The sequence below is a fragment of the Bos indicus genome, chromosome 2, assembly GCF_029378745.1.
Source record: "Bos indicus isolate NIAB-ARS_2022 breed Sahiwal x Tharparkar chromosome 2, NIAB-ARS_B.indTharparkar_mat_pri_1.0, whole genome shotgun sequence".
NCBI lineage: Eukaryota > Metazoa > Chordata > Mammalia > Artiodactyla > Bovidae > Bos > Bos indicus.
In genome coordinates, this window is record NC_091761.1 from 36,016,420 (window position 1) to 36,041,234 (window position 24,815).

At 39.9% G+C, this 24,815-nt stretch overlaps 1 protein-coding gene across 9 annotated transcripts in view; it reads left to right on the plus strand.

The window, feature by feature from the left end:
- RBMS1 (RNA binding motif single stranded interacting protein 1) overlaps positions 1-24,815 on the plus strand; it is a 220,137-nt gene that overhangs the window by 188,830 nt on the left and 6,492 nt on the right. For 4 of the 9 annotated variants that reach the window (XM_019971894.2, XM_019971895.2, XM_019971900.2 and 1 more), the window contains exons 5-11: positions 1,774-1,931; positions 3,837-3,916; positions 14,931-15,046; positions 16,125-16,174; positions 16,301-16,394; positions 18,831-18,878; positions 19,757-19,807. In XM_019971894.2, the coding sequence (XP_019827453.1) occupies positions 1,774-1,931; positions 3,837-3,916; positions 14,931-15,046; positions 16,125-16,174; positions 16,301-16,394; positions 18,831-18,878; positions 19,757-19,807 (597 nt within the window). The remainder of the gene's footprint in view (positions 1-1,773; positions 1,932-3,836; positions 3,917-14,930; positions 15,047-16,124; positions 16,175-16,300; positions 16,395-18,830; positions 18,879-19,756; positions 19,808-24,815) is intronic. The other 5 variants (XM_019971918.2, XM_019971928.2, XM_019971937.2 and 2 more) reach the window with 5 other exon arrangements.

Sequence of the window (24,815 nt, forward strand, 5' to 3'; positions counted from 1 at the left end):
GGTCACAGAGAGTACTTTTTGCCCATAGTTTCTCAGTCTGTGGTAACTTTAATTCTTGGAACTACCAGGATGTTTTACCCTTTTCTGGGATACCAGATTACTGTTTTAAGTCTTACAACTTAGGTATAGTGTGAAAGATCAGTACTCACTTTTACTTGCAGATTATCTAAAAGGAGAAGTTTTATTTCATTTTTAATTAATGACAGAATAACATTTGATAGTAGAAACTTTGTACAAATCCAAACATTTGTATACTTCACATATATTTTTCAAGTACTGTACTTCACATATATTTTGAAAATCTAAAATATGACGAGTGCACTTTTCTGAGGCCTAAGACTAAAACATCAATTAATGACTTTGCTAATAGTGCTTGTTGGGCTTCCCAGGTGGCTCATTGGGTAAAGAACCTGCCTGCAGTGCAGAAACATGCCAGAGGTATGGGTTCAATTCCTGGGTTGGGAAGATCCCCTGGAGGAGGGCACAGCAACCCACCTTCATGTTGCCTGGAGAATCCCATGGACAGAGGAACCTGGCGGCTACAGTCCATAGGTCACAAAGAGTCAGACACATCTGAAGCGGCTGAGCACGGCACAGTAGTGCTTGTTAAAATCATAAACTTGCATAGTTCAATATGTAAAGATACAGTTGATTAATAATATCAAAGGAAAGCCTATTTTAAAGTTAAGACCATCCTAATCTCATAATTGCCATGGTGAATTTTTATTTGCTCAGAAAATACTCCAGTTGTCATGTAAGCTTATTTCCTAATGATTTAACACCAAACTCTTCGTAAATCAAGATACTTGCTGTGAGAACCCCATGAACTGTATAAAAAGGCAAAATTATACGTAGCAGTTACTGATTCTCAGAAAACTCAGTTCTTATCTTTGATTTCAGCTGATTTTACTTCTGCAGTGGAAGGGTGAGTGGGAAATGGTCTAATTGTTGTTTCTTAGACTTTCATATGCATTTGTACTTCCTGAAGATCTTGTTAAAATGCAGTTTCTGATAACATCAGTCTGAGATGGGACCTGGGATCCTACATTTCTAGTAAGCTTGCAGGTAATTCCATCACAGCTGGCTCCTGGATCACTCTTTGAATAGCAAAGATTTCCCAGAATGCCCTACCCCCTTCTACACTTGAGTTTAGCTTTATCCAGATTCTAAAATTTGCTCTGCCTCTAGTCTTTCATTTTGTATGGCTTTGTAGGTTTTTTATTTTTGTTAACTTAAGAGCCCTCTATTTTCCTTTGGTGATCACAGATCAAGGTAGTAAGGACTCCACCATAGAGCAAAAGAAGGGAATTTGGGCAAACCACCCCTGAATTTTGGATGACTTAGTCCAGAATCCATCATGTGTCTCTGGATTAAATTATTAGCAGTAACCACCATCTGTGCAATAGTGTGCCTGAAATGGGCTCCTAAAAATAGTAGTGGAGTCAAGGTTAGTTATTTTGCAGAACACTGCAAATGGCTGAGACTTGTACTTGCATGAGGGCATCCTCTCCAACTTAGCAGTGCCTGCCAGCACTTCCACTTCCAACCTGCCAAGAATGGTTTGGTAGGCTCGTGACTGACCTGCCCAGATTGTCCAAGCTTCAGACACTGTTGTTGAGTGTCCAGGGTGACTTGGGTGTTCTATAGCAAGTGGTCTCACTTGCTAGTACTTTGAAGGGACCTGAACTCAGAGAGTGGCTAAGTAAAAGTGTGTTCATGTAAATATCTCACCTTGTATTAGAAATTAACAGATAATTCTCTGTTCCATTTTAGCAACAGGAACAAGATCCTACCAACTTGTATATTTCTAATTTGCCACTGTCCATGGATGAGCAAGAACTTGAAAATATGCTGAAACCATTTGGACAAGTGATTTCTACAAGGATACTACGCGATTCCAGTGGGACAAGTCGTGGTGTTGGCTTTGCTAGGTGAGCATACTGCCCTATCTTCGTGTCAACAATAGCTCTGCTACATTTCCTGGAGAATAAAAATTGAGCAAGAAGAGAGAATTTAAGCCAGGGTTATAGGAGCCAGTTGTACCATGAACTTAAATTATGCACAAAAAATAATTTGCATCTCCCCCAGCTCTTTGGAAACTCACTGGGATTCTTGAACCTGAGGACCCTAAATATTTGGAGACTTAGGGTAAGGAGATATCACATGAGCAATAGTTTTGCAAGTGTGTTTCCTTAATATTTTGACTAATTCGATCAGGTTGCCTAAACTGCTTAAAAAAATAACCGCAGGCTCCTAAATTTCATAAATAAATCGGTATTTTTGTCTCATTAGGTAGAACTTTGATTCATCATCAATAAAATCAGTAAATTAGATTTTTAATGAAATATTTCACACATTGAGAAGAGTACAGCAGACACCTAACCACCAGTTGTCACACACATTATAACACTTTTCAGTTTTTGCTTCCAATTATCTTTTAAAAAGTAAAATGTTGCACATATCTAAAGCATCCTCCTTCCTTCATCTTACTTTTATCCCTTCCTCCCCAGAAAGGGTGCTTCAGTGCAGTGGTTAGTTTGCTTCCTTTGATTTTGACATAATTCAAATCTGAAAGCCCACATACAAAAACTGATTTTACAGTGCTTAGCACCCTATTAATTCTGTGCAGTAACCAATAATGTCTACATGTTTTAAAGTATTGACTTTGATTTGGGGGAGGAAATTGCTGACTTTATCCCATTTGATGACAGTCATATCTACCACAGGCCTGTGAGATCAACAAAGCAAGCATTGTTCACACTTTGACATATAAAAAGAATTGAGTTAAAGAAAGGACATTGTGATGGGGTTGCCAAGCAATGAAGCAAGGTCTAGTACTTGGTTCTTCTGGCTTTCAACCCATTGTTCTTTCTGTTAGACCAGATGATTTTATAATAAAACTAAAATATTCTACAAGTGGAAAGTCACCAAGGCCAGAACCCATGGTACACTTCATGGGTTAAAAGGATCAGGTGAAACAGTGAAAGGCCCAGCACCATCTGAAAATCGGCCCTCTGTGGGTGTTCTTCTGAAAGCAGATCAAGGACTTTCGTTTCTGTATCCAAAGATGGAACCCAGTTAAATTCTAATGCTTTTTAATTACCACTATTACCACCCATTAAAATCAAAGTGCAACTATTCTGGGTAGTCCAGGAGTACAGTGCATTTTGAACAGATTATTCAGTGTTTCCTCCATTAAAGAAAAATAAATCAAAATTATTTAGTTCCCCCGAAATGTTTCTGCAGATGTAGAATAAGTTGTCAGGCTCCATCCTTTAATTCTTCCTCTAAAGCCAAGAAGGCAAAGAAGGAACATAATTGACTTCACTAATTTTAAACTTGAAGCTAAAGTGAAAAACTTGTAAGACACATCCTCTGTTCAGCCCCAATTCATTTCATGACTTTTGAGTCTGTCGTTTTGTGAATAAGTAAAAGGAAAGACCATCTCTAAAATGAGCAGTGTCCTAGCAGCACTAAATACACTAGTAGTTTAAACTGGTATTTTTGTTTTTGATTCAGTATCATAACTAGTAAAGCTATTGTGTATTGATTATCATTTCAACAAGTAGAAAAAAATTAAACATTTTGTGTGCTTGATTAAAGGTATAATTTATTTCTTTTATGATTCTGAAGGTATCTGGTCATCAAGTTTTCATTTTACCATGGAAACACACAAACAACACTAAAAGAGAATAAACGCAGTTTTTCTTATCACTCACATTTTGTTAGGTTTCATTTGTATCAAATAAACCTGTAAGATTGTATTCATGTGCACAGAACGAAATGAAAATTAAGATATCTTTGATTATTTATGTCTTATTTTTATGTATAAATAGGATGGAATCAACAGAAAAGTGTGAAGCTGTTATTGGTCATTTTAATGGAAAATTCATTAAGACACCACCCGGAGTTTCTGGTATGTTGTTTGTCTAAAATTATATTAGTAGTCTTTTCTGTTATTTATAATTTTAGGATGTGGTGACTTTTATATCCAGAACAAAACACTCCTCATTTAGCTCTTTAACATTTATTTCTTTGGATCTCCAAAAAGACTTCAAAATTCACTTCTCCCAGCTGTTTAAATGTGAATGGAAACATAGAGTCACAGATGTAGAAAACGAACTCATGGTTACCGGGGAGGAAAGTGAGGGGTAGGGGGAGGGATGAACTGGGAGACTGAGACTGACAAATGCACACCACTGTACCGTGTATGAAATAGATGATTATGGGAACCTGGGCTTCCCTGGTGGCTCAGCAGTAAAGAATCTGCCTGCAGTGCAAAAGACCTGCGGGAGACAGTTTCGATCCCTGGGTCAGGAAGATCCCCTGGAGAAAGAAATGGCAACCCCATATTGGTGCCTGGGAAATCTCAAGGACAGAGGAGCCTGGTGGGCTACAGTTCATGGGGTGGCAAAAGAACAGGACAGACCTGAAAAACACCAACAAATAAGAAGCTGCAGTTTATCACAGGGAACTCCACTCAGTTCTCTTTGATGATCTGTATGGGAAAAGAATCTAAAAGAGTGGATATGTGTATATGTACAACTGATACACTTTGCTATACAGCAGAAACTAACACAACATAGTAAATCACTATACCCTAATGAATTTTTTTAATTCAAAAAATAAAATGAATATGTATGTATAAAATGAAAATGTATATATGAATGGAAGCAGACATACTGGTAAGGAGCTGTATGCCTTGCAGAGGATTGGAAACCTCTCCTCCCTGGATGCTAAAGGCATCCTCTAACACACCTTCTCATTCAGTAAATATTCTGTCAATCATATCCTTTGAGGACAATGGTACTTTCTACCCCAACTGCTGCCTTTGTTCTAGATGATTTCAACATGTGTGCACCCTCCCTGCTTACAGTGCCTGGACTGACCTGTGATAGCCCCTCCATCCGCTCCTCTGTAGCCTCCTCCTGCCGTTGCTCTGACTTGTGTTGTCTTGACTGAGAACAGTGCACCTCAGGAGATTTCATTTCAACATCACACCTCCTCTGACTCCCACTAAACCTGCTCTGAAAGACAGTGAGCTCCAGCCTGACAAGACCCTCAGCATCACTGAGCCTCACTCAGCCTCTCACCCTTACCTAAACTGTAGTTCTTCACAGTTTTCACCAGATTGCACAGCCCTCTCCCTAAATTGCTCCCACACCACAGTCCTAAGGAGATGGCTTCACTTCCATTCCCTTTAACTTGGCTGTTCCCTTCTCACCCCTCAAGATTCTGGTCAAGGCCTGCCTCCCCAGTTCAACAGCCTTCTCTGCTCCCATTGGGTTACCGTCTGCATCGCTCCCTGAGGACACCCACCTGTAGGGCAGCATTTAATTTAACAGGTTTACACATGTCAGTGCACTAAACTGAGCTCCTTGAAGGCAGAGCCTGTTTTCTCATCTTTCGGTTTTCACACCTATCTCAGTACTTGAACCTTACTAAGCACCAATAACTGTTTGTTATTTTGCATAAATTTAACTACACTAATTACCAAGACAACACTGTTTACAAGCTGGCGTGCAAGTGGCTAACCACAAACTGGAAGATGTTCCTATGTGTGCATGTGTAACTGGTGTTTAGTATTTATTCTCCTGTAGCTCTAAGGCTCCATCTTTAACTGGATGGCTGATGATTGTGGTTAGGGATCCACTTTAGTTTCGGTATCCGGGTGAGTCCCACTTCATAGAGAACTGATAAGTATGTGCGGCGATACCATGAACTAATCGCATCCTTCAACACCGAAACCTGATAGGATACAGTTTGCATGGCTGTGTGTGAGCTTGAACTGCCTACTGACATGAGTTTGAAGCATAAAATACAAGACCTGGTAGTACATTCTTTCAAGGAACTCAGCCCTGTGAAAAAGCTTCCTTTTTTGTTTTTCTTAGGCAGTTTGAGTTGAAATTAAAGAAAATAAGAAGGGATTGTTTTTACCCTCCAACTAAGTAAAGACAAGGGAAAGATTTCATACGTGGGGAGCCTTCTGTCAACCTTGCCCTGCAGGCCTTGCAAGGCCCCTGCACAAGCTGCCCCCATGCCCTGCTCCCTCCCCTTGCCGTCCTCTGCATAGCCAGGACCCCAGAGAATTACCTGAGTCCCTTTGAAGGGCTGCTCATCCACACACCTATGACCTCCTTAATTTGTCAGCCTGCTCTTGAATGCAACAGGGGAATTTCAAGAAGGAAAAACACCACAGCACCCTTTTATTTTGATGTTGTATCAGCTTAAGATAAGATCTTCCAGTTCCCTGAGTAAAATAGATCTCAGCATGTCACAAATTGAGGTTGGCCAGTTTCCTTTTTTCTCCAAAGGACTTCATGGTTGTGTCATTTAACTGTTTTCTTTGAAGTAGATTTGAAGATTGTTGGTCACACCCATTCTAGGAAAAAAACAAAAAAGACCTGATTTCCAAACCACATGTAAATGATTGTAAGATTCTCTGCACCTTTGCAGCTAATAATGAATAGTTTCTTCCAAGTAGTGCTGAGGGTCAGAGGGGATGTAAGAGCAAGATCAGTTCCTTCTCCAAGAGGAGCATCCCCTAGGGAGGACAGCTGTGTGGTCAAGCCGTTCTCTATCTTCGAACCAGGACTTAACTTTATGCCATTTTCTGATGTGTGATGATCTCTCCTGTGTTTCAGTATTGGTTCCCGACTAGACTACAAGTTCTTTAGTGGTGAGGGCTGTGTTTTATATTTTAATTTTGCGGTAGGCACCAAAAGCCTGTGCATCGCCCTACACTAGCAGAGGTTTACCAAAGCGTTTTCAAGAGCATTTTTCAGATGGAGTGCTTATCACAAGATTCGTGGCTGGCTATTTTGATGATCTTTTGGGATAGATTTTGCCTATAAGTGGTTGAACTGCTGTTTTGGCAGGAGTTTGAAATGTGCAATGCAGGTTGGGAAACCCACTGTTCAGTAAACAACCTTTCCCCAAAACAAGTCTCCAGTGGACTGGAGAACCCACACCAGAATTGAAACCATTTTCAACATCTCTGGATTGTTTTCTGTCCATGTAAATACAAGAATTATCTTTGACTAACAGTCTGTTTATTAATGCCTCTCTCTCCCCTCCAATTACCTGTCTGACTGCTCTGTCACATGGGTTTCTTCATGGAGTGCATATGATTACTTTCAGTAGAACCAGATGAAAAAGAAAAAATATTGTCAGACAAGGGTAAATTGAATGGGCCTCCACTTTCATGTTTAAATAATGTAGGCTTATTGCTAGGCAGACATAACATTTCACAAATACAGTCAGAGGATGGTTTATTTAATGATGCAAGTTGTTTAGCTGGCATAAGCAGAATTATCCAGGATGGTTTCTGTCAGAGTACTCCGATTGTTGCATGACTGGCGATTCGCATGTGACATTGGAACCAAGTATAGAAAAGAAACACACATTAGACACAGTCCCCCAAAGACACTTTTTGAGAATTAGCAAACTGAGCAGTTAACTCACTGCGTGACACTAGAAAGAAAGTCTCTAGATGGCAAAGCAGGAGGAGCTCAGCTATGTCATTTCTCCAATACCACCCATCCGTCTGCCAGCACTGTCTTCATGCCAGGGTGTTGAAGCTCGGTCCCCTATATGGGGCCTGGTAATGCATGTTTAGAGTTCCATAAAAATCACTCAACCACATCACAACATTTTATGCAGTCTTCTTTCTGAAACTGCTTTTTAAAAAATCTTGTGCTTTTGTGTCTGATATTACCATATTTTCACAAAGGCTTTATCTTATGGCAGATTCTTTGAGCATTCATTATAATTTATGTTGAAAAAGAAATTTCTCAGAATGCCTTGCCTTCTATCCTTCTCCGCACTCAGGCTCTCACTTTTCTCTGAAAATGCTGAAGCATTTTCTTTTGTTTGGATTTACCTTGGTTTTGAGTGCTAGCTGGTTTGCACTTAGTCACATTTACTTGAAAGGACCACGAGGATAAAAGAACTTCTTTGTGAGACAGTGACTTCTTTGTGAGACAATCTAGGTGAATTCCATAGACATTTAAAAGCAGTATGTCCTATTGGGTTGATAAAAATTCCATTATGGAGAAATAGTACAGTGGTGCTTTCCCACACAGAATGTTAGCAACAAGAGATGGGCAGAACTGAGGTCCAAATTAGGAGATGTGCCCAAGGCAAAGACACTGTCACTCATGGTCATGATTCAGAGATTTGTCTGGAAAATGTTCTTCCAGTACCTTCCTGGAAGAGAGTGCAAATGCATACGGCATGTTAGCTGGAATTCTCCTAGGGCTGCTTGCCCTGCACCCTCTGTCTTCGCACAACACGCACCCCATGGACAAAGGCCACACGCATATCCAGTGCTGCAGAAGGCAGTATGATCATGTCTCTCCTTCTGGACCTCTCCATGACGTTAATGGAATGTGAAGACGACCTAGTGTGGTCAGGGCAGAGAGTTTTTTTTTTTTTTTTTTAAGAAAAAAAGTGCCTAGTCACTGGATATGCGCTTGCTTGTTAGATTCCCAGCCTCACGCTGGCTTCATTCTGCCGCATTGCTGAAGCTTCTTCATTCTGCATTGCCTGAAGCTTCTCCTGTGCAGGCGATGGAGCTCCAGTGAAGTGCATGTGACTGCTGGCCGACTCCATCCAAAGACCCCAGCTTGTTTTCCATCTGCTTTCTGTGTTACCTTGACTTTTCAGTTTGGGTATATGCCCGGCAGGGCTTGAAAACTGCTTTTATCCATGTTCTGGAATGTTCCATATATAGGTAAAATTATTTGGGCCTTGTTCAGTGCCAGAAGGCAGAAAAGGTAATGTTTAGAGGAAAAATTACAAATCTAGTAAAAAGGCTGGACATCTTTCAAGGGCTTTTACTGCCCATTTCGTTTCCTGCATGTTTGGCTTAAGCTTCATTTACTCTGTTAAAAAACAGAAAATTTGGGCAACTCTAGGACAAAAGAAATACTTGAAGACATGTGCGATGGTCCTGGTACCTTTAGGACAATGTGATCAGACCTCTGGGATCGTGATGGTTCCCGTCTCTCTCACCTAGTGCATACAATAGAGCAGAGTCTGAACGCACGTTCTGTTGAGATGTTCCCTCCAAAGGTAAATCATGAGTAAATCATCGCCGAGAAAGCAGAAGGACAGGAACCATCCTGGGAGGCCAGTGGGGTGACGACTGTCTTGCAGATCCAAACTAAAACTTATTCTCTACCAGAAGGAAAGTCTGGTTTTTAAAAAGTGACAGGGCATCTCAACCAGACATGTGCCCATGTTTCAGATGAAGACACTCTGAGTGTTGTGCCAGGTTTAGGAGGAGACTGCCTTCAGGCAGCTGTTACCTCCGTGGATCACACCCAGCCCACAGCAGGCCCACTCCAGCCAGTTTTACACCTTTCTACTGTCAGGTCCTGCTAGAGAGGAATAGTAAATAGTGGTGTGTGCGCGTTAAGTCACGTCAGTCCTGTCCCGACTCTTTGCAACCCTGTGGACTGTAGCCTGCCAGACTCTTCTGTCCATCTATTTGTCCAGGCAAGAATACTGGAGTGGGTTGCCATGCTCTCTTGCAGGGGATCTTTGCGACCCAGGGATCAAACCCGTGTCTCTTATGTCTTCTGCGTTGGTAGGTGGGTTCTTTACCACTAGCGCCACCTGGGAAGCTCATAAATAGTGAAGTAAGATTTTATTAAAGCATAAGGATCTTGAGTTAAAGATTTAGGTGTTACTATGAAACAGTTTTCTAAAAGGCATTTGCCAGTAACTTCATCCCTAACTACAACTTAAATTACATCAAGCCAACATAGCAACCGTAGCCAGCTCTTTAAATCTCACAGAATCAAATCCCAAGGAAAACAGGCCAGTCCCTAAAAACGTTTATAACTTCTAAACCAGAAGTTCCTCTCCCAAGAATTTAACAATTCAAAGAAGGAGCCACAGCTCAGAATTTGAGCTCCTCCTGTTGTCATAGTGATGATAATAATAGTAACTAATACTTATTTAATTGTTCTGTGTGTTTATATATATTTATATATATAGTAATTATAACAATGTTTTGAAGTAAGCACTCTTAATGGTCTCCATTGCACATATTATGAAACCAGAGACCTGCCTGGAATCACTAGCTAGTAAATGGAAAAGCCAAAATTCAAACCCAGAAAGACTAATCTATATCCATTGTTCCAACCAGCGTAGAATCTGACCACTAGCATCACATTGGCACTGGGACCAAAGAGATAAAATATATAACACACACAGATGTTCACACAGTGTTAGTTGTAAGAACAAAGAAACTATACATGATCCCTTTTCAAATAGAACATTATGTAACCATTAGAAAAAAAAGATTCTGTAGCAAGATAAAGGGCTACAATGTAAATGATAAAAGCCCCTATCATTGCAAAAATGAAAAATAAATATAGACTTAGAAAAGTAGTAAATATAGAATATTAAAATATTTATGTTGGAGTGATGGGAAAATATTGTGTTTTTGGTTTCTCTTTAACCTGACTTGAATGTTGGTTAACCATTATTTTACTGACATGGAAAGCTGAATGGGATATGGAACCACTCTGTAAGGGTCAGGAAAGCAGAGATAGACCCTAACAGAGCCCGTGTGGGAGGTATGCATCTGCAGAGAGAAGCCAGAGTTGTGCCCCCTATGGTAGAGAGGACCACAAGGTTTGGTTATAAACAAAGAAGGGACTGAAACAGGAAACACAAAAAAAGGATAGTATTTATTGGATCCTTAAATCGAAATTTTTAAGAGTCTTGGATAGTTTCTTGCATGTTGTTAGTTGAAGAACTTTGAAAGTAGCTGACAGTGATCATTAAGAAAGCTGATTACAGTTGCTGTGAAGTGAAAGTCACACAGTCATGTCCGATTCTGTGCAGCCCTATGGACTGTAGCCCACCAGGCTCCTCTGTCCATGGGATTCTCCAGGCAAGAATAATGGAATGGGTTGCCATTCCCTTCTCCAGAGGATCTTCCCAACCCTGGAGAAACCTGGATCAAACCCAGGTCTCTCACATTTCAGGCAGATTCTTTAGCATCTGAACCACCAGGGAAGCTCCTATAGTTGCTGAGTGGGCTACTTTTCCAAAACTGATAGAAAAGCTTCTATCAAAGGCAGTTTATGTCTTAGAGACTGTTATTTGGGATAAAATGCTCCATAGCTAGAAAAAAAAAATGAGTACTGGGGGGTAGTCGTTTCTCCAGCTGTTAGAACATGGTTAAGAAAAACTCCACTTTGTTAGAAATAGAAGAGAACTTGGAGTCCTCTGAGCAGTTGGATTAGATAAGTGAGGAGGATGTCCGGGAGGTCTGATCATGTGCTACAGTGCTTAGTCAAAGCAAGCATTCTAGAAATGATGTTGACTGTAGGTGTCCAGGAAAGACAGTTGAGCCTAAATAAATCGCTGCAGAGTCTAAACTTCAGAAGATGGGTAAGGACACAACTTGGTGGAGATGTGCAGGAAGCCATCGTGGGCATCCCCCCTGTGGCTCACAGCCCCTTAGGAGGGACTGTTGATGCCAGAGATCAGGCACTTGGTGAAAATTTCAACTGCGAAACAGACCAGAGAACATAATAATAGAGGAAAGAAGTGGTTAGAATTGTATGTTGCCTCACACAGAATACTAGTTGCTTCTTTCCCTGAAGCAACGACCCAACAACTGTCTGAAAACTGTCATTTCTACTGGGTTATGCTGCTGCTGCTGCTAAGTCGCTTCAGTCGTGTCCGACTCTGTGTGACCCATAGATGGCAGCCCACCAGGCTCCTCTGTCCCTGGGATTCTCCAGGCAAGAACACTGGAGTGGGTTGCCGTTTCCTTCTCCAATGCATGAAAGTGAAAAGTGAAAGTGAAGTCGCTCAGTCGTATCCGACTCTTAGCGACCCCATGGACTGTAGCCTACCAGGCTCCTCCGTCCATGCGAGTCTCCAGGCAAGAGTACTGGAGTGGTTTGCCATTGCCTTCTCTGACTGGGGTGTAGTTCTTTGAAATAAGAAATTTGTTTTCCTAAGATATGGGACACCTGCCAATAGACACACTGTTTTAACGACTTACCTTTTTGGTTTTAGAGGAAGGAAAATATCTTAATGACAGTGCAGAATCATGTAGCAAATGTAATTCACTTTGTAAGATTCAACTACATTCTGTTCCATTTGTTTCATTTTAAATGATATATTTGCAAACATGTCATTGCTCACTTGATGTTTACCTCCTCATTACACGTCTTTAGCAGGCTTGATTGTTGCCTGAAATTGCTTTTTCGTTGACAGAGCTTAGTCGAGATGAATGAAAATGTGTTGGGAGCACCTTCCCACAGATAGGGAAGGCCTGTTTGGCCTCTCAGCAAAGGCGCAGCCTTGGCACTCCCCAGCGATGGCTCCCCAGCTGCCTCCATTCGCATCTGCCTGCCTGGGCAGCCCTGGGGAACATCCAGAATGATTCTGACTTGGTCACCTTCTTTCTCTGCTAATGGAGAAAAAATGGTGCATTTGCGTTGTTCCCTTTGAAGGGAACTTTTTTTTCTTTTTTAATTTAAGTTTCAGTCTTGGAGCTGATCTTTATAATGCCTCTAGATAAAAGCACTTCCCCAAAGTGAAGCCCCACAAAGTGCCGGCACCATCAAGTTTACTCTCTCTTGCTCCGCAAGGTTATGGGGAGACAGAATCCTAAAACCCTCAGATGTCATTGGAGGAAACATTTGTTACTATAAGGACCTTTCTAGATCAGTGGAGAGAGAGCTCTTGTTTCTCTCTAAGTTCTCAGTTTGTCCTCAGAAGTCAAGGATGAGGCATCGCCGGCCTCGACAGGCACTCTCTTCACTTCTGCTTGAATGTCTTTTTTTCTCCGTCCCATTTCCATCTGATTCTGAAGGGCCAGTTGCAGGATTAAAAGCACTGTCAGTGATTAGAAAGCTCTCTGGTTTCACTACATCCATTTACTTTACCTTCAGTGATTGTTGGTGGAGGTGGAAATTTCCAAAAGTCAGTAGCTTTTTTTTTTGTTTGAAGAGACAGAGAATGTGGTTTAGGAATGTAGGATTTGGCCCCTGTCCATCGTCCATCACACCCGGCTTGCCTTAAATGGAAGAATGGAAGTTCCTCGCTCAGGAAATCAGTGGGTGGGGGAGGTAATGGAGTCAGAAGGGAAACTCAGGGCCCCTTTGTGAATGGTGGGGCCCACGTGTCTCACCAGACACAGGACAGCTTTGCCTGCACCTCCAGACACCCATAGCAGTACAGCTGCCATTCAGACCTGAGCTCACGTGCCAGCCCGTCCCTCTGGAGCAGCTCAGCCGGGGAGAGGGGAGAGGAGTACCAGTGGACAGCCTGCGAGGAGGAATGGCAGTGGGGCTTTGGTTATGTTTTGTTTTTTTGGCAGAGCAGTACTGAGAGACACTATTGCTTCCACACCCTGTCATTAGTGGGTGGGTAATAGTGATATAAAATAAGAGATGAATTAGGATAATAAGAGGCAAAGGAGAAAGGAGTAAATTTTCCACAAGTAATATTTTTCTCTTCATGGTTATTTAACTTTGAAACAGAACTTGAAAGTAGTAATCACCATTCCACGGTAGACAAAGGACTGAATGTAAGAGCCAGACACGAAGGTGTGCTTATCTTTATTATGTTAACTAGAAACATACTGAAACATGCACAACTTTTAGGAATACACTGCTGTTTGCATTACAGAAAAGAACATTTTTAAAAAGGAGAAGTTATGGGTGGCCTACTGTGTTGTTGCCTTTTTTTTTTTCCTTTTTCTTTTTTTTGGCTAATGAAGACGTAACCCTGGTGAGAAAAGTCTGTGCATCTTAGGCACGTTTTGCTTTTCTTCGACAGTTTTTTGGGATCATTTTATGAGGCAGATATATTGTAACGCAACTCCAAGTGGGATGATTAAAGGCCCAAAAAAACCTTTAAAGACAGTGGGCAGGTATAGCTGTTTCCCTGCTTCAGCCCCAGAATAAATAAGACCTGTTTGTATTCATTCGTTGGTTCACCCAAGAGGGAATAAGTGCTTGCAGTATGCCAGACACTTAGGCACTAGAGGTAACAGGGATGAACAGAAGTCACTGCCCCCACGGAGCTTACACTCTGGAGGGGAGATAGACACCAGACAGATCGCCACATTCACAAAGTATTATAAATGCTCCAAATAAAAATGCAATGTGGCGGGGGTGGGGGTGGGCGTGTGAACTGAGAGAGTAGCACTGAAGTGTCTGCGCTACCATGTGTGAAACAGACAGCTAGTGGGAAGCTGCTCTATGGCCCAGGAAGCCCAGCTCGGTGCTCTGTGATGCCCCAGAGGGTAGGAAGGGGAGGGTGGGAGGAAGGCTTACGAGGGAAGGGATGTATGTGTACCTATGGCTGATTCATGTTGTTGTAACACAGAAAGTAACACAACATTGTAAAGCAGTTACATTCCAATTTTTTAAAAATTAAAAATTTTTAAATCGTATGAATAAATAGTAAGCGCCTATAAAAAAAAAAGTACAGTGTGAGCAGTATACAGGGGAACTTGTTTTCTCCTGGAGGAAGTGAAGACCTCTCTGAGGAATTACAATGGAAAATTACAGGAGCATTTTTAAGTGGAGGAGGGGAGGGTGACCGTCCTAGTTACATCTGAAGATTCACAGGGATGGGGTTGAAGAGGGCCCACACCTAAAGAAATACCCGAGTGAATCAAAGGCTGCCTTTGCCTCCTCGGAATAGCTCTTTAAATGTTTTATTACACTCCAGTTTGAAGTAAACAGCTAACATTTTGTGCACTGTTTCTCGCCAGTGGGTCCTCTTCTAAGGGTCTGAATAAACTTTTGCCTTGAAGTATTCTCTTAGTTCCCTTCAAGCACCAACACTGCTCCTATTAAAAAAAAAAAAAGAATTCAGTTACATTTTGCCACTTGTAGACACATACAATTCTGGTTTCCTGTTATTTTTCCCTGTTTATTCAGCTCCTACAGAACCGTTATTGTGTAAATTTGCGGATGGCGGACAGAAGAAGAGACAGAACCCAAACAAATACATCCCAAATGGACGGCCCTGGCACAGAGAAGGAGAGGTGAGACTTGTAAGTCCTTTCTTGAAACTTCTGTGGGGCTGTGTCATCACGCAAAATACGAGAGTAGTTACATGTGCAGCATCTTGACACGGTTATCAAGTTCTAAAATAGGGACTAGGGTTAAAACTTCATTATTCAGATAGTGTCACGTGAGGACTTCTCACAGTGAATACACAGCTAAGGGAGTGATGGTTCTCCCGACAGACAATAGGTGGTGGAAACAGCCGTGTTTACCAGTTAGCAGCATTTATTTAAAAAAAAAAAAATAAAGCATTTAAATTGCTGTAAGAAATGCACAGCTACAGCTAAGTTGCTTCAGTCGTGTCCGACTCTGTGCGACCCCATAGACGGCAGCCCACCAGGCTCCCCTGTCCCTGGGATTCTCCAGGCAAGAACGCTGGAGTGGGTTGCCATTTCCTTCTCCAATGCATGCATGCATGCTAAGTCACGTCAGTCGTGTCCGACTCTATGTGACCCCATGGACAGCAGCCCACCACACAAGTGGTCTTAAATGTTATGATTTCTTAGAATTACAGTTTTATTTAGAAATTATTTTAAATATTATTAAAATAAATAGTATATTTGTCATTCAGGTATTTTTTACCTAATTCTTTTCAATAATGTTCTTTAGAAAAAGAAAAAAAGCTCAATTTCTTAATAAAAATGTTGGCCCTCCATTTCCCCATACTAACCATAAATAAATTGTTCTTTTGTTTTGGGTTTTTTTAAGTAACATATTGGTTCAAGAATGTCTAAGGAACTGCCATTCAGTAGAATGTTCTACAGTCTGTACTGTCCAGAGGTTGCCACTAGTCACTTGTAACGCCTTTGAAATGTAGCTGGTATGGTAGAGGGACTCAGCTTTTCATTTAAGTTTAAATAGCTGTCTTTGACTAAGGGCTGCTATGTTGTACAGTGCCAATCTAGAGCTTAATTCTCATGTTGAGTTTATAATTACGTGTGTCTAACATAAACTCTCAATTTTATCAAATACTAAACTATCCCCATTTTTTGTTGCCATGAGTCTGAGAAATGGAATTTTTAATTTGTACCTTTGCAGATGAATGTTTCTTTTTCTTTCCCATAGGCTGGAATGACACTTACTTATGACCCAACCACAGCTGCTATACAGAATGGGTATGTCATTAAGATAAATACATAACAGCTAGAGGGAAAATGTGAAGGTGGAAAATATCAGACGTTTATTCCATGAATGATTGTGCTTAAAGGATTACTTAATAAAGGCTTTTGTGTTTGTTCTAGATTTTATCCTTCACCATACAGTATTGCTACAAACCGAATGATTACTCAAACTTCTATTACACCCTATATTGCGTCTCCTGTATCTGCCTACCAGGTTTGTACCTTAAGGATTCATCAAGAGTATGACAGCTTGCCAACCGTGAATCACTGCTATGTTTTTATGTATCTTAAAATTTTGAACACTTACAATGAAATTTTAAGTCAAACGTTAGGCAGCTCAGATACCCAATTTAGAATTAGCTGCTTTTGATTTGACAGAGTGATTTATTTTTGTGTTTAGGAGAATGTACAACAAAGGGAAATGGTTGTCAGTTTTTGAAATTATAGCATTTTAGAATTGGGACAAACTCAGATGCTTCCTTTACAACAGGCCCTGCCGCTGGACACCATGTGTCCCAGACATTGAAACTGGAAGAGAATTGCCGTTAGGTAAAATACAGAATAGATCTGCACTGTTCCTTTGTTAATTTGTCAGCAGAAACTAACAAAAGAGCAAGCAAATATGCTAATAAATGAAGATGTGTCTCTATCAGGTAACATGAAATGAGCAATGCAATGAGACTTGAGGCCAAAAAAGGAGAGGCGGCTTCCCATTTAGGTTATTTTTTGAAGAGGCTTTACCTTACACTTCCAACTTAGAACCAAGATCTCCTTCAGCACCTTGTGGTTATACTGATGTGGTTTTATTGGAGGGGTAGCTCCTGTTCTCCATGAATCCTGGTTGTACATGTATTTCTTCTCCCATTTTGGAGTGCCTCTCACAAGGTCACCACCTTGGCCCAGACAAGAACACCAACGGAGTCAGTTACAGACATAGGAATACACTTTTGTTAACTGTTGAGATCCTGTGTGACTAAACTTTTGTGTATTCTTGTCTTTAAAACAATTGAATTACATATTGTAACCCTGGATTTGGTGGTAGGGGTAATATCTAATACATGTGTAATTTCACATCTATAAGCCTCAGTTTCCTCATCTTTAAAATGGGGATAATAATAGTTTCTATCTCATAGGCTTATGATAACAACTAAAGGAGATTATCTGTGTAAAGAGCTCAACCCAGTACCTGGCCTATGATTAGCACTCAATAAATGTTAGCTATGATTATCATTATTGTCCTTTACACTTTACATCCAGGATTAACTGGCTGGTAAGAGTATATCCATTCTGCTTTTTTAAAATAATGGATTGGTCAACATAAGCAATATAGCAAAGGTGGTTCTGTCTAAAAGCATAAAAGTAGCTCTGAATAACAAAGAGAAGTGTTTAAATGCCCTAAAACTGAAGTTGTAAAGTAGCATTCACAGCCTCCCTCAGCTTCTAGGTTCTTTTCACTTCTTTCTCTGAGCCGTCACTCATTGTCTTTTATCTCTGGGTTGTTAAGTTTCTTCCGCTGCTACTTTGATCTGCTCATCTGCTCGGTGTAGCACTCACTCATTTAATCCCTCTCTAATGATTTTGAACTTAAGATTTGTTTCTTTTCTTGCCTATCTGAAATTCACTGAGATCTGCTGCAGTGCATTTTCCCTAATTAACAATTCCTGTATCTGATTTTAAAGGATAGTCTTCTTTCTTAACTATTTGAACTTTGCAACCTCTAATAGGGACAAGTAAGCATATTCTCAGGCAAATGAAAGATTGTGCATATTAATTTCAGTGTATGCACTGTAGACATTTACAGCTATGAATATCTTCTCACAACCTCCTTTTCTGTCTTTACTATAATGGCAATGACCATTTTGGCCACAAAATTATTTCATAGAGTAGAAGAAAATTAGGTGACCAGTGTTGTTAATAGATTTGATAGACCTAACTGGAAACAGCATTTCATTACAAAGGCCTGATTTCTTTTCCTGGACAATCTGTTTCCCTAAGATACGTGTGGAATTTCGTTCCAATTGCCTGGCCCTCAGTGGCATTACTTGTTAGATCCTCAACCCCATAAGTTCAGGGGCCCGATGGGGTCAGAAAATGGGATTTAAGTGATCTAAAATTCTCTAAAATGCGAAGTGTCACTGGTATGTATGCAGTCAGGTGCAGAGGGAAAGGTCTATTTCCTTCATCAGGTTTTCAAAAGGATTCATGATTCAAAAGAGAATAAAGAATCAATAAAGAACATAGATTATTATTCCCATTTTATAGTTAGGGAAAATTGAGGAAAAGAAATTGACAGCAGCAGATTTGTTGCTTCAGAAAGAAAATTGGATTAGATGTCATGGCTCCCTAACCCCATGATGATATGAGCTATTAGATTATCAGGACCACAGAAATATACCACGGATGAGTGCATCTGGCCCAAATTGGGGTCTGCAGGGAGCTGCTCGCCTCCCCGTGATGTTTTCAGTGAAGGCCTGGCGCTCGTGTTGGAGCGGGCCTTTCTCCACTAAACCACTATATGCTTATATTAATACAATTGGATTTGAGAAATTGGCATCTGGAAGAAACCACCAATATCCCGATGGGGAAAGGCTGCAGTCCAGATAACTGAAATGCTAACGAGGCAGAAGCACTTAACTTTGGTCTGCCTTAGGTGGCAAAGGAAACCAGAGAAAACAAGTATCGGGGCTCTGCTGTCAAGGTAAATCACAACCCATTCTTCCCCCATGACTCTTCCCCGTGTCCTCTCTGTAGAACCTCTTAACAGTGGAGGATGAGATGCAGGAGGGTTTTGTTCTCAAGAATTAAGAGACAAGCTTATTCTGAAATCTAACCTCAGGAAAGCTTTGGGTATCAAGAAATGGGCCAATAGTCTTTTCTCTAGAGTGGCAGAAACTTCCCTGCTTTCTTCCATGCCACAGAATCTGACTCTCAGTCATTTCTCAGTCCAGAGGGTCTACTGTACAGATATCCTTTTAACTGTAGATGTCAGGATCTAGTTACTAAAGTTTAATTTTCTAAATATGAATTTCAGATTTTTATATTTCACACTAACTAGAAATTATTGACCACCAGACAAGATTTCTGAAATACAATGTCCTGGGAGTTGAATTTGATTACTCTTAAAATAAGCACATACTTTAAGGGTTAGTTTCTAGTAAGATGTGCTGGAATGAATTCTCATTCCTCTCTATTCCTCAAGCACCTATGTTCCTACCTTGATTGTAACACTTTTCACTGTTTCTTTGAGTTGTTTATTTGTTTATCTCCCTTGCTTAGATAGTAAATTTCTTGAGGGTGGGGCCCATGTCTTATTGCCTTTACGTCTTTGGTGCTTGATACTCAAATACTTTTTCAGTGGGCAGATGGAACTTGGTTTTAAATAATCATTTCATCCTATTCAGAGTGACCAGTTTGTCAAGAACTCTTAACTGCCTTAAGTTAAATCCTTTTAATCAGTTGATAGTATTGTTTCTTTATTTTCCTCCTGTAGATTTTAACATGATTAAAAGAGCTCTAGAGAAATAAGTAGCGCTCCTATGGAAATCAATGTCTCTTCCAAAATCCTTCCTTTTCCAGGTGCAAAGTCCTTCCTGGATGCAACCTCAACCATATATCCTACAGCACCCTGTAAGTTTCTCATCTTAATGGCTTTGTAGTTTTCAAGTAAGCTATGTATACGTTCAAAACCATTCTCTGGGTTTAAATCATTTGCACAAAGGTGGTATAAGTATTTGGGAAATGTTAAATATGGGATATTGAGAATGTATAAGTTCATTATACATTTAATGTACATTTAACTCATCTTAAAACAAATTGGTAGTTGACATTAAGTTAGATTTGCAATCCATGAGAATTTAAATATAGGAGATCATTCCACTGAATTTTTAAATTTTAAAGTTTTTAAATTGCTAAATTTTTAACCATACTTGTGATGAAATAGCTCTCTTTGTCTACATTCTGTTTAATGCAAATATAAAGTGTTCAAAATTGACCTAGAGTTTTTTCATCAGTGTTAACCTCTCCATGGAAATTTTAAATACTAAAGTAGTAATGCCCACTGAGGGTAAATAACAAATGTGATTTCTTTAGTGACACGGGCATGTACTGTACTTACATATATATTACATTTTTTAAATTGAATGAGTTACACTTCACCTTATTAGGTAGTATATGGAATGTATTTTTCAAAAATACATAAAATCCAGTTTGTTGAATTAGAACATGAGTTTAGAATGTTGAAAAATAAAGATAAAAAACAAAAATCACAAAAAAGACTAAGGATGCCTAATATAATCTGGATGCTCACCGCAAAGCAGCCACAAAGTGAGCCTAAGCTTTCTAATAACCAATGCAAAATGGGAATCTTAATAAGCAGTATAGCTCATAGTGCTTATAAAACAGATCCGTTGCATAGGAGAAAGCACATTGTTCTTGGCCTTAAAATGAGACAGGAATTTCTTTAGGACAACTTCTTTTTTTTTTTTAATTTTTTAATTTTTTATTTTTTTTATTTCTCATGTGTTCCCCATCCTGAACCCTCCTCCCTCCTCCCTCCCGATACCATCCCTCTGGGTCGTCCCAGTGCACCAGCCCCAAGCATCCAGCATCGTGCATTGAACCTGGACTGGCATCTCGTTTCATACATGACATTTCACATGTTTCAATGCCATTCTCCCAAATCTTCCCACCCTCTGCCTCTCCTACAGAGTCCATAAGCCTGTTCTATACATCAGTGTCTCTTTTGCTGTCTCGTATACAGGGTTATCATTACCATCTTTCTAAATTCCATATATATGCGTTAGTATACTGTATTGGTGTTTTTCCTTCTGGCTTACTTCACTCTGTATAATAGGCTCCAGTTTCATCCACCTCATTAGAACTGATTCAAATGTATTCTTTTTAATGGCTGAGTAATACTCCATTGTGTATATGTACCACAGCTTTCTTATCCATTCATCTGCTGATGGACATCTAGGTTGCTTACATGTCCTGGCTATTATAAACAGTGCTGTGATGAACATTGGGGTACACGTGTCTCTTTCCCCTCTGGTTTCCTCAGTGTGTATGCCCAGCAATGGGATTGCTGGATCATAAGGCAGTTCTATTTCCAGTTTTTTAAGGCATCTCCACACTGTTCTCCATAGTGGCTGTACTAGTTTGCATTCCCACCAACAGTGTAAGAGGGTTCCCTTTTCTCCACACCCTCTCCAGCATTTATTATTTGTAGACTTTTGGATCGCAGCCATTCTGACTGGTGTGAAATGGTATCTCATAGTGGTTTTGATTTGCATTTCTCTGATAATGAGTGATGTTGAGCATCTTTTCATGTGTTTGTTAGCCATCTGTATGTCTTCTTTGGAGAAATGTCTATTTAGATCTTTGGCCCATTTTTTGATTGGGTCATTTATTTTTCTGGAGTTGAGCTGTAGGAGTTGCTTGTATATTTTTGAGATTAGTTGTTTGTCGGTTGCTTCATTTGCTATTATTTTCTCCCATTCTGAAGGCTGTCTTTTCACCTTGCTAATAGTTTCCTTAGATGTGCAGAAGCTTTTAAGTTTAATTAGGTCCCATTTGTTTATTTTTGCTTTTATTTCCAATATTCTGGGAGGTGGGTCATAGAGGATCCTGCTGTGATGTATGTCAGAGAGTGTTTTGCCTATGTTCTCCTCTAGGAGTTTTATAGTTTCTGGTCTTACGTTGAGATCTTTAATCCATTTTGAGTTTATTTTTGTATATGGTGTTAGAAAGTGTTCTAGTTTCATTCTTTTACAAGTGGTTGACCAGATTTCCCAGCACCACTTGTTAAAGAGATTGTCTTTAATCCATTGTATATTCTTGCCTCCTTTGTCAAAGATAAGGTGTCCATATGTGCGTGGATTTATCTCTGGGCTTTCTATTTTGTTCCATTGATCTATATTTCTGTCTTTGTGCCAGTAGCATACTGTCTTGATAACTGTGGCTTTGTAGTAGAGCCTGAAGTCAGGTAGGTTGATTCCTCCAGTTCCATTTTTCTTTCTCAAGATCACTTTGGCTATTCGAGGTTTTTTGTATTTCCATACAAATTGTGAAATTATTTGTTCTAGCTCTGTGAAGAATACTGTTGGTAGCTTGATAGGGATTGCATTGAATCTATAAATTGCTTTGGGTAGTATACTCATTTTCACTATATTGTTTCTTCCAATCCATGAACATGGTATATTTCTCCATCTATTAGTGTCCTCTTTGATTTCTTTCACCAGTGTTTTATAGTTTTCTATATATAGGTCTTTAGTTTCTTTAGGTAGATATATTCCTAAGTATTTTATTCTTTTCATTGCAATGGTGAATGGAATTGTTTCCTTAATTTCTCTTTCTGTTTTCTCATTATTAGTGTATAGGAATGCAAGGGATTTCTGTGTGTTGATTTTATATCCTGCAACTTTACTATAATCATTGATTAGTTCTAGTAATTTTCTGGTGGAGTCTTTAGGGTTTTCTATGTAGAGGATCATGTCATCTGCAAATAGTGAGAGTTTTACTTCTTCTTTTCCAATTTGGATTCCTTTTATTTCTTTTTCTGCTCTGATTGCTGTGGCCAAAACTTCCAAAACTATGTTGAATAGTAATGGTGAAAGTGGGCACCCTTGTCTTGTTCCTGACTTTAGAGGAAATGCTTTCAATTTTTCACCATTGAGGATAATGTTTGCTGTGGGTTTGTCATATATAGCTTTTATTATGTTGAGGTATGTTCCTTCTATTCCTGCTTTCTGGAGAGTTTTTATCATAAATGGGTGTTGAATAGGACAGCTTCTGAAAGAGGACACTACACAGTGTTAGACCAGGCATGTGAAACAGCAGAACAGGGACATGTTCTGAACAGGAAGTTGCTGAGATGACTTTGAAGAAGGAGAAAAAGCATGTTTAGTTGATAACACAGGAGAGGAGCTCTCTGATGATGTATCTATATGTGTTATATTGTCTGTATAAACATGCACACATGTGTTTCTACACACCCACACATATATCTACCCACATCCACCCACTAAGCCACACAAACGCTCATGGCAGTCTACACCCCAGGTACTCTGTGCTGTCCTATTCAGGAATGCTAGAAATCGGCTCATTTTTCATTTGGGGGCTTTCTAGGACAATAACTCCTACAGATGAATGAGGAAGAGCAGCAAGAAACTCCTGAATTTTATAGACTTCTGAGTCATTTACATGTTACCACTCACTTTTGAATGATGCACATTAAAAAATTTTAAATGGAAAAAAATCTTATGAAATGTATTAATAACAAGTGATCTCTGACATGGGCTTCCCTGGTAGCTCAGCTGGTAAAGAATTGGCCTACAATGCAGGAGATTCTGGTTTGATTCCTTGGTTGGGAGGATCCGCTGGAGAAGGGATAGGCTACCCACTCCAGTATTCTTGGGCTTCCCATGTGGCTCAGCTGGTAAAGAATCTGCCTGCAATGCGGGAGACCTGGGTTCGATCCCTGGGTTGGGAAGATCTGGAGAAGGGAAAGGCTACCCACTCGTTTTCTGGCCTGGAGAGTTCCATGGACTGTAGTCCTTGGGGTCACAAAGAGTCGGACACGACTGAACGACTTTCACACAACTACTATCTCTGACATGAATCTTCATCCTTTGGTAATCTTCTCCTGGAGGGAGGAGGGCTTACCTATTAGAGACAGGTAGCACATCTCTTAGTTGAACACCATTGAGACTGCTGTAGTGTGTGCTGAGACAGCAGTAGTGTGTGCAGAAGGACCCGCCTGAGAAGTCGTTCCTTTTCTGCACCCAGATTTAGACTGCCTGAGACTAGCACTAAAGTTCCTGCACATCAGCTTTTACCCTCAATTGTGTATCTAACTATCAATAAATAACTGTTTTTAAGGGATAATGAGTCAGTCGCAGTGATACCAAAAACCTAACATTAATAATTGTATGATGTATCAGAGTAATTGCATCCTCAGGTAATTGGATGATTGCAGAAGTGAGAGGAATGCGATAATCTGTAAGAATATTACAATAGGATAAATTAGAGAAGATGCAAAAATCCAGAAATAGAACTAATTGAATATCATATACAATTAGGGTGCCATTAAGTAATCATTAAAAATGATAATGAGAGCAAGGCAGTAAGTTAGGTAAATATTAATAATGGAATGTTAAGTTAAAAAGCAAAACCCAGAATATGAAGTAGTTTCGTATTTTATATGAACCTGGTTGCAACTCTGTAAAAATATGTGGAAACCAGAATCCATGCAGTGCTACCCAGACACTGCTAACAGCCATGTATTAGAGACAGGCTGGGTTATATGAGTGATTTTTTTTCACCCCTCCTCTGTGTTTTTAACTATATTTAATTTAATTTAATTAATTTATTTATTTTTAATTGGAAGGTAATTGCTTTACAGCTATGTTTAATTTTGTTTTTGAAGACCAGAATTTTTTCCAATGAAGTCAAAGATTCTGAAATTAGATTATTAATTATATCTGAATCTGCTTCCCTCCCCTGGCACCAAGTTACAGTTGCAAGTTCTGAGAAACACTGAGTGAATGAAGACTGTGATCTTGACCCTAAAAGCCTGACCTTGAATCAAATGACTATTTTTTTAACATTTTTAAATAAGATGCTGTATTTATAATAT